At 35.9% G+C, this 14173-nt stretch overlaps 1 protein-coding gene across 7 annotated transcripts in view; it reads right to left on the reverse strand.

Moving 5' to 3' along the window:
• Positions 1-14173, reverse strand: part of POT1 (protection of telomeres 1) — a 59808-nt gene that overhangs the window by 31355 nt on the left and 14280 nt on the right. For all 7 annotated transcript variants that reach the window (XM_036425902.2, XM_036425950.2, XM_045576501.1 and 4 more), the window contains 3 exons: positions 12941-13055; positions 7311-7441; positions 3969-4259 (listed from right to left, as the gene is read on the reverse strand). In XM_036425902.2, coding sequence (XP_036281795.1) covers positions 3969-4259; positions 7311-7441; positions 12941-13055 — 537 coding nt within the window. The remainder of the gene's footprint in view (positions 1-3968; positions 4260-7310; positions 7442-12940; positions 13056-14173) is intronic.

A 14173-nucleotide genomic window follows, 5' to 3' on the forward strand; every position in this document is an offset into this window, starting at 1 on the left:
TTGCAAAACTAGGGCTAAGCAGATGGCGGATGAAGAGCATATTCAGCACTGCATGCTTTACGAGTTCCAATTAGGAAGAAAAGCAAGTGAGGCTGCCAAAAACATCTGTAGTGCTCTTGGTCAAGATGCAGTTAGCGCCAGAAAATGCCAGCGTTGGTTTGAGAAATTTCGCGAGGGAAATTTTTCGTTAGATGACAAGAATGGTCGAGGCCGTGTGTCCAATTTTGATCAAGAAGCTCTTCAAGCTCTTTTGGTGCAAAGTCCTCAAATTACCCAACAAGAGCTTGTTTCACAAAAAACAATTTCCAATCAATTGTGTGCACTTGGCAAAGTCCAAAAGTTTGGAAAATGGGTTCCTCATGAGTTGACCGACAACAACCATAATCAAAGAGTCACAATTTGCAGTTCGCTCCTCTCTCGTCAAAACCGTTTGCCGTTTTTAGAGCAAATTGTTACCGGAGATGAACAATGGGTGCTGTATGTTAATTTGAAAAGGCAGCCTCAATGGTTGGACAAAAATGAGGCTCCGCAGCCCACGCCAAAACCTGACTTGCATGCGAAAAAAGTGATGTTGTGAGTTTGGTGGAATTTTAAAGGAATTCTTCATTATGAACTTTTACCATCTACCCAAACCATTACAAGTGCAGTGTATAGTGCCCAATTGGAAAGGTTAGCCCAAGCTTTAAGAGAAAAAGAACCCGCGCTGATTAATCGGAAGGGCGTAATTCTTCACCACGATAACGCACGACCGCATACTGCAAGAATCACTGCTGAAAAACTGCACCAGTTGGAATGGGAAGTTCTCCCTCAACCTGCATATTCTCCTGATATTGCCCCTTCCGATTACCATTTGTTTCATTCTTTGCAAAACTTTCTTCTTGGAAAAAAATTTAATAATGAAGAATGCCTCAAAAATGCATTGACCGAATTTTTTGCATCAAAATCACAAGAATTTTACAACAGAGGGATTAAAATGCTTCCTGAGCGTTGGGCACAAGTAGTAGAAAACAATGGCAACTATACTGTTGATTAAATTTTGTTGTATTGTTTAAATAAATTTGATTTTAAAAAGTATTAGAAACGACATTAATTATTACTAGACCTAATATTATTATTTTTTAACAAACTAGCATTATATTCTGTTTTTCATTTCTTAATATATTCTTGAGAAATTTATCAGGCAATTTAAATATTTTTCTAAAATACAATTTCAATGGCTTCACATTATTTCCTGGTATGGATGCACACAAATTTATTAAACCAATAACCACTTTATTGGTCATTTGAGTTGTTTCAAACCTTTCATACTATCTCAAATAATTTAGCAATAATTATCTTACATATATAAACTTTTATGAGTACTTCTGCTAATATTCTTAAGTATAAACTCCTAGCTTTTAGGAATGTTTGTTCAGTTTGTTTCAATTTGGAAAAGGCCTTTAAATGTACAGACAGGACTATTTGGCTTACGTTAGATGTTATAAATACAAATGAATAAAGGGACGGTGCTGGAAAAGGAAAAGGGATGTTGAGTGCTATGAAAGGTGCACTCAGATAAAGATGGGAACAGGCCACAGGGCCAGCAATTACTGCCCCATCCCTAAGGCAAGAGCTGGCCAGCGCTGTGCTGTAAGAGGGTATGCAGTGGGAATGCCTCTGCAGGGCTGGGGTTTGATTTGAGTAAAAAGCACCATATTTCTAAAGAGAAGATGTCTGCCAGTGTCAGGTTACAGAGGAAGTACTGAATAACGCTGGTGACAGTGCAAGTTTCTAATAAACAACTGTGGGTTTGTGTCACTCATTCTGATGTTGTTCCCTAACTAATTCAGAGACACAGGACAATAACTGGGGGAGCAGTAATATCATATGGCACAAACACGATTCTCCATCTGGAATCTGTTTTGAGTAGAGTGTTTTCGTGACTTTAAAATGTCTTTACAGACCAATCCACAAGTCGTTTGAGGAAGGAAATGAGAGGACACAGTGTTGCTATATTGCTTTTATGCTCTAGTTTTAATTGGCTAGAAATCAGACTTTTAACAACCTTTCTTTACCAATTTGAAATGTTATTTTTATCACATTTTGAATTACTATAGGTATAAGACCATTCCTGACGTTTCTAATCCTTTCTATTGATCAGTCTTACTATAACTGTAACATTTTTAAATATCTGATATAGAGTTCCCATTTAGCTTTCTTTGGCAAGCTTTTCTTGTTTTATTCCTAGTTATTTAATGTTTCTAATAAACTTTAGAATTATAATCAATTTTTAAAAATCAACAATGTAATTTTAATTAAAATCTTATTTTATTGCCCTAACTGGTTTGGCTCAGTGGATAAGAGCATCGGCCTATGGACTCAAGGGTCCCAGGTTCGATTCCAGTCAAGGGCATGTACCTTGGTTGCGGGCACATCCCCAGTAGGGGATATGCAGGAGGCAGCTGATTGATGTTTCTCTCTCATCAATGTTTCTAACTCTCTCTTCTTCTCCCTTCCTCTCTGTAAAAAATCAATAAAATATATATATTTTTTTAATCTTATTTTATTTAAAAACACTTTAGTGGAAAAAAAATCAAGTCTTTTATTAGTTCGAGTTTTCTTTAAAGTTCCTCAGTAAAGTTTTCTTCACAGAAATTGAGATATTTCTTACTTGAACTTTATTTTACAGTCCTTGAGATTTTGAAAGATATTTTTAAAAAATATATTTTTATTGATTTCAGAAAGGAAGAGAGAGGGAGAGATAGAAACATTAATGAAAAAGAGAATCAATCAGCTGCCTCCTACATGCCACCTACTGGGGATCCAGGTAGCCCTAACTTTGGCATGTGCCCCGACCTGAATGGAAATGTGACCTCCTGATTCATAGGTCCGTGCTCAACCACTGAGCCACATTGGCAGGACTGAAGGATTTTTGTTCAATTATCTGTTCTATTTATTACTGATATGTAGAAGAGCTATATTTTACTACAGTTTTAAACCACTTAGGTCACTGAATAATTTTATTAGTGAAAATAGCTTTATAGTTTATCGTTGGGGTTTTCATATCTTTTGAGTACTAGGCACACATTAATGATAATTTGTTTGTGAATACTAAGCCAATAGCATGCATTTACATATTCAGAGTATTTAATGTGTATGTAAAAATGTGTTATTATCAACTTCAAAAACTTCACATTTTACTCAAAGATTTCTATCTTCATCATTCCTTAATATGGGCAAGGTATAAATGATGATAATGCTAAACCCCAAGGTTGGTCCAAGAACTACTGCAATCCAATTCCTTCCCTACTGTTGCTTCAAAGAGCCAGAAGCTGAAGTAAACCCACAGGAGCATGGCTGAAGCAGTGTTTTTAAATGCATCCTGCCTAGGCTGGGTAGGTGAGGATAATATCAGACAATCGCCTTCTTCAAAAGCTATTCATGATTAAACAGGGAGAGTGGCAAACAAAGACTAGGTGGGTCTCATGGCACTTTTTTAATTCTGTTGATTTAAAAACATAAAAAGAGCAACAAACACTTCAAAACCATGGCCGACCCAGGAAGCAGGCAGAGAAATGACATGAGAGGAGAACGTGGCATCAAAGGGCCAAGAGAGTAAACGAGAAGGCCACCTTGACAAGGAAGCAGAAATATGCATATGTAGAACTGCAACTAAAAAATAGCAGCATTTTTAGTACTAACATAAGAAATACACATTATATTAGTACTCAATTAATAAATATAACCAAGAGTACTACATTTAAAAGGTAGATCTGATAACACTCTTTTTCTGTAGACATACAGGATAAAGGAAAATGCAGGAGTAGAGTTGCATGAATATCCAGGCTTATAAGAAATGCTAAGCTAGAGTTTAAGTTCATCGTATATCACATAGTAAAATAATTATTCCATCAGAATGCTAAAACATAAGTACCTTATAACATGTTGGTGGTACTAATTAATAATTGCAAGTATTTAAAAATACCTACCTTTAGAAGAAATGATGCTCCATCCACTTGAGCTTTGCCCAAGAGCTGACAAGTCAGGTCAAAGTACTGCATAGACTGAACATCACATAATTTTACTAACGTCGAAGAAGGTGGAATATGAACAGATGCCCAAGTACGTAAAGTTTCTACCATCTTGTGGTCCTCGGTTGTGAAGTTAAAATACCTGCTTGAAGTACGAGGTATAACAGGAGCTCCCAAAGTTCCCTCAAATGTCAAAGACGCAAAGCCAGAGCTGGTGATACCTTGGGTCTCATTTTTATATACTTGGATCTAAGAAAGGGGGCAAAGTAGAAAACAAGACAGAAACACAAAAAACTGCTTACTGATGCAAAACCTGGGAACTGAAAATCTGAAAGATGATAAAATCTTGCTAGTATCGTTAACAGAGGACATAATTCTCTAGTATTTCATTTAATTAGTATATGAATTTTAAAATCAACTGGACTCAATCAAGATCCGCAAACACCACACAAACTGTAAAACACTACGCAAAATCTATTTCTATTTTCTACAGAACTAGGTGTTAAGGACTTGGTAAGGACTCCCTAGTCCTTACCAAGCTTGCACTTTTATATTTACTAGGTTTAAGAGAATTTACAGAAGGAAAAATAACAAGTGTCAGTTATTTATGAGCATAATAGAGAAAACTAGATCACCTAACATGCAAGTTTGAAGTGAATTAAATGCAACTGAGGCTAAGGTTTCATCAGCCTGAGAGAACTGAGTGAGATGTGCCACTTTAGCTTTCTAAATGTTCAAGTTCAGTTATTAGATGCACATGCATCTGTGATACGTATTTACAAAGCAACCTTCTGGTGACCTTGTGAAATGCTCCCCCATTCTGATCTTTTGTAAACTCTGTCTGATATTAGTAGTCATTTTATTTTTTACTTACTACTTGCTTGGTATATCATATCTTTTCTACAGCTCTGCTTCCAACTTGTTTGCATCTTTATTTCTTGTAGAGATATATTTGATCCTTGCTTTTGATTTATTTTTTTCTTCCACAAGAAAATGTAGTAACTATTAATATGGTTATTTCTTGTCTTCCTTTTACATTTTTTCCCCCTATTGTTTCTTTCCTGTCTTATTTTAAACAATATATGTCCCGTTGACTTCTCCTTAGCTATGGATGCATCCTAACATCTCAGTCAGTTTGAAACAGTTCCTTTTTTCCACTTCCCACTTCCCACTTGTCCTATCCCATCTTACACTTTTTACTCAAAGTGTCTTATCGTAACCTCTAAAGGTAACAATCTTTCAGTGGCATAATTCCGTTTAACCATCCCATAATCCTTTGCGCTGTTGGTGTCATGTTTTCCTACATATTTCACACACTTCACCTTCCAAAATAATTATTTTTCTTTTAAATAGCCTTATTTATTTATTTATTTATTTATTTATTTATTTATTTATTTTTTTGAAGGAACAATTTGTGGGTCATCTTTTTTTGTTTTGTTCCTTATTTTATTTATTTATTTATTTATTGATTTTATTGATTTTTTTTGCCCCCCTCTCTCCCTCTCATACATACCCTCCCTCCCTAGAGTTTTATGTCCATTGGTTGTACTTATATGCATGTATACAAGTCCTTTGGTTGATCTATTATCTCCCCCAGATCTCCCTCCCCAATAGCCATATGTATTTTAAATTACAGAAATACAAAACATTGTCTTTCATATTTGTTCGTTAACCATTTCTTTTTCATTCCTCTTTGCCCTGAATACTTTCTTATAGTGAAGGCATGCTACCTATGGACCTTCTCAATTTCATTTATATAAAAACTAGAGGCCCGGTGCACAAAATTTGTGCACAAAGGGGTGTGTGTGTCTATGTGTCACTCAGTCTAGCCTGCACCCTCTTCAAACTGGGACTCCTTGAGGGATGTCCGGCTACCAGTTTAGGTCCGATCCCAAAACAGGTAGTTGGACATCCCTCTCACAATCCAGGACTGCTGGCTCCCAAATGCTTGCCTGCCTGCCTGATTGCTACTAACCGCTTCTGCCTGCGGGGCTGATCACCCCCTAACCACTTCCCCGGCAGCCTGGTCAATGCCTAACTGTTCCCCTGACAGCCCGATTGCCCCCAAATGCCCTCCCTGCCAGCCTGATTACCCCAACTGCCCTCCCCTGCTGGCCTGGTAACCCCCAAGTGTCCTCCCCTGCTGGCCTGGTAACCTCCAACTGCCCTCCCCTGCCAAGCCTGTGACCTCCAACTGCTCTCCCCTGCTGACCTGGTTTCTCTCAACGCAACTGCCCTCCCCTGCTGGCCTGGTCACCCCCAAATGCCCTCCCCTGCAGGCCTGATCGCTCCCAACTGCCCTCCCCTGCTGGCCTGATCACCCACAACTTTCTTCCATTGCCAGCCATCTTGTGGTGGCCATCTTGTGTTTACATGGGGGCTACCATCTTGTGTGTTAGAGTGATGGTCAATTTGCATATCACCTCTTTATTATATAGGATTTTTATCTTTATGAATATATTTCTACTATTCATCTATTCTTAGAGGAAAAGTACTGACAGATCATGAGAAGTAATTCCCACCATAGAATATCACACACCTGGAATGTTGTGCTCATTTGTAAGTATCACGTTGACCACGAGGGACACAAACAAACTGAAGTAGTTAGAAAAAAAAAGACAACCAAGATAAGGAAGGAGTTGCATGGAAACCCATGTAACAGGAGAAAAAAAATGAGAGAGTGAAATGCTTAAAACCTAAGGGACTGAAAATATTAAAATACTAAAAAACTGATTTAAAAAACACACATACTACTTAATAGCTTTACTTTTATATCAAAGGTTTCCTTATATTTAATTATTTAACTGTCAGCATAACTTGAAAATTATCTAAATATCTGCTCACATTTTAACACATTTGATCAACTTGTTTTGACTTTATATTTAATTTCTCAATGCTTTCATTGTACCAGAATTAATACAACAATCAGGAATGAATAATATAATCTCCCAATCTTTATACACTTTTGTTGTTGTTAACCTAAGACTTTTTAAAAACAAAGTTCTGTATTCATGGAAAACATTTAAAACATCGATCTACATTTAGAAGCAAGAAGACAGAGCACAACCAGTCAGAATCATAGCATCTAACACATTTGTATGGGAGAAAGGCAGCTGGCTCAAATAAAGAGGTTTCCTAATATACATTATTTGAAGTCGGATATAACTTACAATTCTTCTCATCTCTTGAAAATGCTTGATGTCATGTTCTAACAAAGCAACCATATAATTAGTGCTAACTGGTTTTAGTGAAAACAGTGCTCTCTTAAAAAATATAAGTTCTAGACAGTATGAATTATACCTTCAGCCTGTGAAAGCGAACAATATCTCCGTTTTTATAAATTATTGGAAGGCTTTCATAATTTCCACTAAAGAGCAGGCAGGTTAACTTTACATTTGTCTGGTCCACAATTGTAACAACCGAACAATAATCTGGAAAACACAAGAATATTTTACCTGACTTTTATTATTTCAAAAGATTTCAGTTCAAAATATCAAACAAACCTTATGCCTTTACGTATTCTAAGAATAAGATAAAAACACAGAGGGATTTTCTTTGCTCTCAAAATGCACTACAAAATTATTTTACAAGTATTTCACAAAAACTAAATTTGGTAAAACAAAAATTAAAATCTTACTTACTGTAACTTATCTGGAGTGGCAATAACTTTATATTGCACCAAAATTTAAAATCATGATTCAGATAAAAACATTCACCATAATATAATTTATAAAATAAACAATATAGAGTGAAAGCAACAGACTAAAATATGTTTGCAACAAATCTGAAGATGAGTCAATATACTGCATAAAAGTCCCATGAGAACTGTTTATAAAATCTGGATATCACAGTAAATATGTAATTCCAATGAATGAACAATACATTGAGAATTATTTAACAAACTCAAATGAGAAATGATTTATTAGTTACCTTTATGAGTTTACACACTACAGAAATATTTTATATAATTTAAACTGGAAAACAATTAATGATAATTGAGTTGCAATGGAAACAATAACTTCAACTATTGTTGGTAGTAAAATTGCAACATATGCTGATTTTTAATATACAAGTTTCAGAAAATTGCACACTCAAAAATATGTTGACTTGTGTCCTTTGCAAGAGCCTAGTAATTACAATATCCTATCTAATAAAGAGTTGATATGCAAATTGACCATACTCCAACACCCAAGATGGCCACCCCCATGTGGATACAAGATGGCCAGCAGGGGAGGGCATACGTGGGACCAGCCCTGAAAGGGAGGGCAGTTGGGGATGATCAGGCTTGCAGGGGAGGGTGGTGAGGGGCAACTGGGCAGACAGGGGAGGGCAGCTGCCTCTAACCAGGAATAGAACCAGTGACTTCTTGGTGCATGGGATTACACTCAACCAACCGAGTCACACTGGATGAGCACAAGTTACCCGTTTTAACAAATACTAAAAAGGCAAACTACTAAAATAAGTTCTATTTAACTACTCTAAGAAGTGTTCTACCAAATACAAACATATATACATAATCCTTCAATAATGACTACATAAAATGAAAATATTTATTTCCCATGATTCACTTTTTACTTAGTCCCAAATGAAGAAAAAATTAACTTGTGGAATTAAAGACAACTTATAACTTCACATTTTAATAATAAAGTTAAAAGCCTAAGAAGGTCATATTCTATTTTCTTGATAGCTAACATCAGCAGGGAAGGTAGAAATAGTAAAAAAAATACATTAATTAAGTATTCTTACTTTACCAAAGAGTACATAATCTCTAAAAAGATATTCAACCTTTACTGTACTGACTTTAACGCATTAGTAAGACTTCATTTTTAAACTGTTGACAAAGTATTATATTTAACTACTTTAATGCCTAGGCAATACTTCATGTACCTTGATATAAATATGGAAAAGATAACAAATGATAAATTAAGCCCTATGCTCTGCAATCTTGAGCAATTCACCTAATTTCCTCAGTATGATTAAGTGTAAATTGCCTTGGAGTTTTATTATAAGAAAAAGTTGAGAGTACATCCAAGCAAGGTCCTTAATCAAAGAATCATCCATAGATAAATTATGTAACTCACATAAAAAATACTTCCTGAAAGCTGCTTCACCATTTTATCTACTACGGCACTGCTCTTAAACTAATCAGTATTTCGGCTACAGCTTTCCGTTCATATAAAATTTTATTGAGACATTCAAGTAAAAGCTATGATGGCAAATCACCGAATCAAGGTCATATTATATGCTACAATCTTTGTTTCACAAGGAAGCATCATACAACACATATAACAGCACTCCCTTTAGTAGGCCGGTGTGAGGTTATATAATTTCCCTTAGTTTTTTTATTATATTACAAATGATCATGGGAAGCAGGAAAGAGAAGGAAGCATGACCACTATGACCTTTTGATATACATATATAGTGAAAAAGATTAAATAAATAGATAAGTAGGGACACAGATAGGTATTCCATGAGTTCATAGTTCATAACTGTTATTCTGGAATTACAAAGACGAGCAATGATCTCTTATCTTCACAAAGGTTGTATTTAAACAAGAAAGACCAAACAACAAAATATATTTAATATACCTATAAAAGTATATTAATATTCAGTGCCCAATGTATATGCTTTCTTTATACACTGTGTTGCCTGAATTTATTCAAGTCAAATACTAGCTCTATCACATCAGTGACCTTTAGCAAACCTCTTAAATTGTCTCATGTTTTTCAACTGTAAAATGGGAGTAACAATAAGAATCTAATACACAGGGTTTTGTGAAGATTAAATGAGATAATCCATTAAAAATTCTCTTACAAGTGGTATAATTACATGTACTCTTCAAGGGCTCACACATTCAGAAAGTCCCTTCTCTCCAATGCCTTCTCAGATGCCCACAACTACAAGTAGTCTTCCCCTCTGACCTCCGTTTTGCACTGCACTTTTTTTGTCTTCTCTCTCAGCCACACTACTTTCTACCTTGTATGCCTTTTATTTTTAATATAACTTAAACTAAAGCGTTTAATACACACCTCAGACCCTTTCTCTCTTAAGTAGCTTGTAGATAATATTACTCAAATTTCAACATGCCTTATTTCCTTGAATATGTGATACACTCAAAGTTCAAATAGTAGATTTACGTTGGTCCAGAATTTGTCACAAATTGAAGATAACTTTGTAAGGGTTAATGTTATTTAAACAGATGTTCTGATTATTAAATTCATTTCCCTAAGAAAGAGAGAGTGCATGAACCCCCAAACTCAGACTCTCTTTCCAGTCTTAGGAAGAAATAAAGCAGTAAAAGCAAAATCTGCAATTTCTAGTGTAACTACTGTAAGAATCTTTCTTTAAAATTTTCCATAATTATACATACAAATGACTAAAAATAGATAAAGATATGTGAATTAAATGTTAATTTGTTCACACATTAAACACTGAAGGCCTGATATATACTAAAGATCCTGCTGGAGCTGTAGCAGGGAGAGAAGCTAGAGTCAAATAGGTGATTAAGTCAGTGTGACCAGTGCACTAACGGGCACTTTGGGAGCACACAGGGGGCATCTCACCCACAGGCATGAATAAAGTCTGATTTAGAGTAGGATTTCTCAGCCTCAACGGTACTGACATTTTGGGCTGGATAATTAATTCATTGTTGGGCAGGGGGTGTCCATGCATCAAAATATATTAAGCAGCGTATCTGGTCTATACCCACTAGATTATACAGACTGTCTTTGAGTTACATCGGACTGGACATACATCATCTCCCCTTTACTTATAAAAATTAAAATAAGCTCCATCATTTTCACTTATGTACATATGTGCTTTACGTTTTTTATCATTTATTTACTACAAGTAAAGATCAGGAATTGTTATCTTTCTTTTACATTTTTTTTTACTGTTTCACTTCATTACTGCTGTAAGTGCTCCATGTGAGTGACATGGATGTTTATGTAGGTGGGTTCCGACTTACAGCAAAAATTGAAAATTGCGTTTGTTGCACCGTAGGAATGGATCTCCAACATAACCCAAGGAACTACTGTATCTGGTATATACATAGCACGCAATAAATTTTTGTTAAATAAATTAATGTATTAGCAAACAAACAAAAGAACCCTATGTATTTATTTTTGTTTTAATTGCTATATATTAAATCAAGAATGTCTGTAGTGATTTTGATATTAACTGGCTATTCAAATAAATAAGTATGAACATACTGCAGATCTGGAGTTTGTTTGCAATGTGGAACTCAAAGGGTGGGGGACATGAACCTTTGATAGTATATGCTTAATTTTTATGTATGTACGTGTATTTTCTGGAATAGGCTCTATAGTTATCATCACACTTTCATAAGGAGGCAGGACTGCAAAATGGTTAAAACTGAGACTATACTTTCTGTCTGGAAGACAAAACAGGCTGGGTGCTTAATGGGTTAATCCCAGTGTATTAAACTAGAGGCCCAGTGCACAAAATTCATGCAGGGGGGGGGGGGGTCTTTCAGCCTGGACTGTGTCCTCTCATGGTCCAGGATCCCTTGGGGGATGTTCAACTGTTGCAGAGGCAAGAGAGGTTCCCACCACTGCCACTGCACTTGCCAGCCATGAGCCTGGCTTCTGGCTGAGAAGCGCTCCCCATAAAAGTGCATTGATACCAGGGGACAGCGCCTGCATTGAGTGTCTGCCCCTTGATAGGATCGGTCATTCCGCCATTTGGTCCATTTGCTTATTAGTCTTTTATTACATAGGATTAGAGGTCCAGTGCACAAAATTCATGCATGGGTGGGTCCCCCCTTATGCCCAACCTGCACCCTATCCAATCCAGGACCCCTTGGGAGATGTCAGATTGCTGGTTTAGGCCTGATCCCAGGAATCAGGTCTAAACCAGCAGTCAGACATCCCTCTCACAAATCTGGACTGCTGGCTCCTAATTGCTCACCTGCCTGCCTGCCTGGCTGCCCCTACCTGCCCCTCCCCCTTGTTGGCCTGATCGCCCTTCACTGCCCCCTCTGCCAGCCTAATTATCCCCAACTGCCCCCCCTGCTGGTCTGGTCACCCCACTGGCCCCCTCCCTTGCCAGCCTGGTCACCCCACACAGCCTGCTGTTCACTCATTTGGCCGTCCTTCAGTAACCCCCCTGCTGGCCTGGTTGCCCCATGCAGCCTGCTTGTTCAGCCTTTTGATCATCCCTCACTAACCCCCTTGCTGGCCTGGTCATAGGCAGCCATCTTGTGAAGGTGTGGGGGTCAATTTGCATATTACCGATTTATTATATAGGATTACTGATAGAAGATTTACTCCTGCCAATTTGCTCTTGTTTTCAGTCTGTCCTGTGGCTCTTTTGTCCCTTGTTTCCTGTTACAGTCTTCCTTGTGCTTCACCTTATTCCTTTCTTGTTTTTTTGTCTTTCATCTATAGGTATTTTCTCTGTGGTTACCAAAAGTTTACATAAAACCACTTATAGTTATAATATCTATCTTAAACTGATAAAAAATAAACTTATATCACATACAAAAACTCTACTTTTACTCCCCCACATACGAACTTTACATTATTGATGCCACAATTTATATCTTTTAATATTGTGTATTCATTAACTTATGTTTACTGATAATTATTTTTTGTACTTTTGCTTTTTAGCTTCTAGACTAGAATTAAAAGTAATTTACATATCACTGCTACAGTATAATAGTATATTTATCTATATTTATGTTTTATAGATGTTTTAATACTTTCATGTGCTGTCATATTGCTGTTTAGCATCTTCTTCATCTAAAGACCACATTTATTTTATAATTAAAAATAGCAAAAAAACCCATGAGTGTTGGTTGGCAATTATAAATATGACTTGAGCTTCTAAGGCAGGATACTGAAGCTGTATTCCTGAAACCAATAAAGCAGCACCAGTCTATTACATTCTTAACCAATTTTAATACCTACCAGTTCCTTTGCTTAGATATGGAGGCTTAAAGAACTTCACAACACCATAGACATTGACAACCATGCCACCTTTGAGTTCATTCAGTGGGGTGTACGTATAACGTGTTGCTGGAACCTGAAGAAAGACAGTAAATAAGGCAATATTACATATTTATATTTTAGAATCATATTATGATCAAAGATGAGTCATCTAACCACATATATTTTTTTTCTTGTGTCTGAAAAGAGACTGAAGCTTGAAAAAGGAAATGTTCAGCTTAAAAGGTTACTATATAACCCATTAATTTAATACTTAAATTAATAAAGTATTAATTTATCTTAGGAATAACTATGATCATAAATGGTATAATTTGTACACAATTCGAAGAAATGATATTTAAAAGATTCTGGTCCTTGTTTTTAACCCTAAGTATTATGATTTCTAAACTTGTGGGAAATAGACTTTATTTTGGCCTAAATAAAGCCAGGTTTTAATTACTAATGGTGTAAAGACATTAAAAATGGTAATGAGCAATGAAATTTTCTGAAATAACTATATAAGTTTGGAAAGAAAAGGGAAAGTGATTCCCAAGGATAAGTCTACATATTTGTCAAACAATCCATAAAAGAGTTCAAACATCTGGTCCTATTACCCAATATAATATCTTAAGAAATATCTCCCTAATATATAGATGAATGACAATATCTATTTTGGTCATCTAAGTAATGTATTAATACTTGTTAATTCATAGCCAACAAACAACTTAACTATAATCTGGCTTTCCATGTAAATAAGCCGGTATATATGTATGCAGAGCAGCTAAGTTATACCCTAATAGTTCGGAATACCTGGGCTTTCTGAACAACCATTTTCCTCAAGTTTAGAGGCTCCCTTGTTTACTTCTGCCTTATTTATGGGTTCATGGATGCATCAAATATTTGAACCTGATCTATTTATACCAATTCTGAGAAATACTAATATTTGGGATTAATTTACCTTTTTTTTTTTTTTTTAAACAAAGTACATTAATCCTTTAATTGGTTATACTTTCCCTAAATCAAAAATTCAATTTATACCATTATATAATTATTCAGAATTTAAAACCTGTACCTAGTAGTTACTGTCAATTAGAAACAAAATCTCTGAACTCTGTCCACTAGAAACTAAGGGCTTAAGAACATAGAACACAAATTTTGTATTAAACTTTATCAGTATATTAGAGGCCCAGTGCACAATATTCATACACTGGGGTT

This window comes from Pipistrellus kuhlii, unplaced genomic scaffold (genome assembly GCF_014108245.1).
Source record: "Pipistrellus kuhlii isolate mPipKuh1 unplaced genomic scaffold, mPipKuh1.p scaffold_m20_p_10, whole genome shotgun sequence".
NCBI classification, from domain to species: domain Eukaryota; kingdom Metazoa; phylum Chordata; class Mammalia; order Chiroptera; family Vespertilionidae; genus Pipistrellus; species Pipistrellus kuhlii.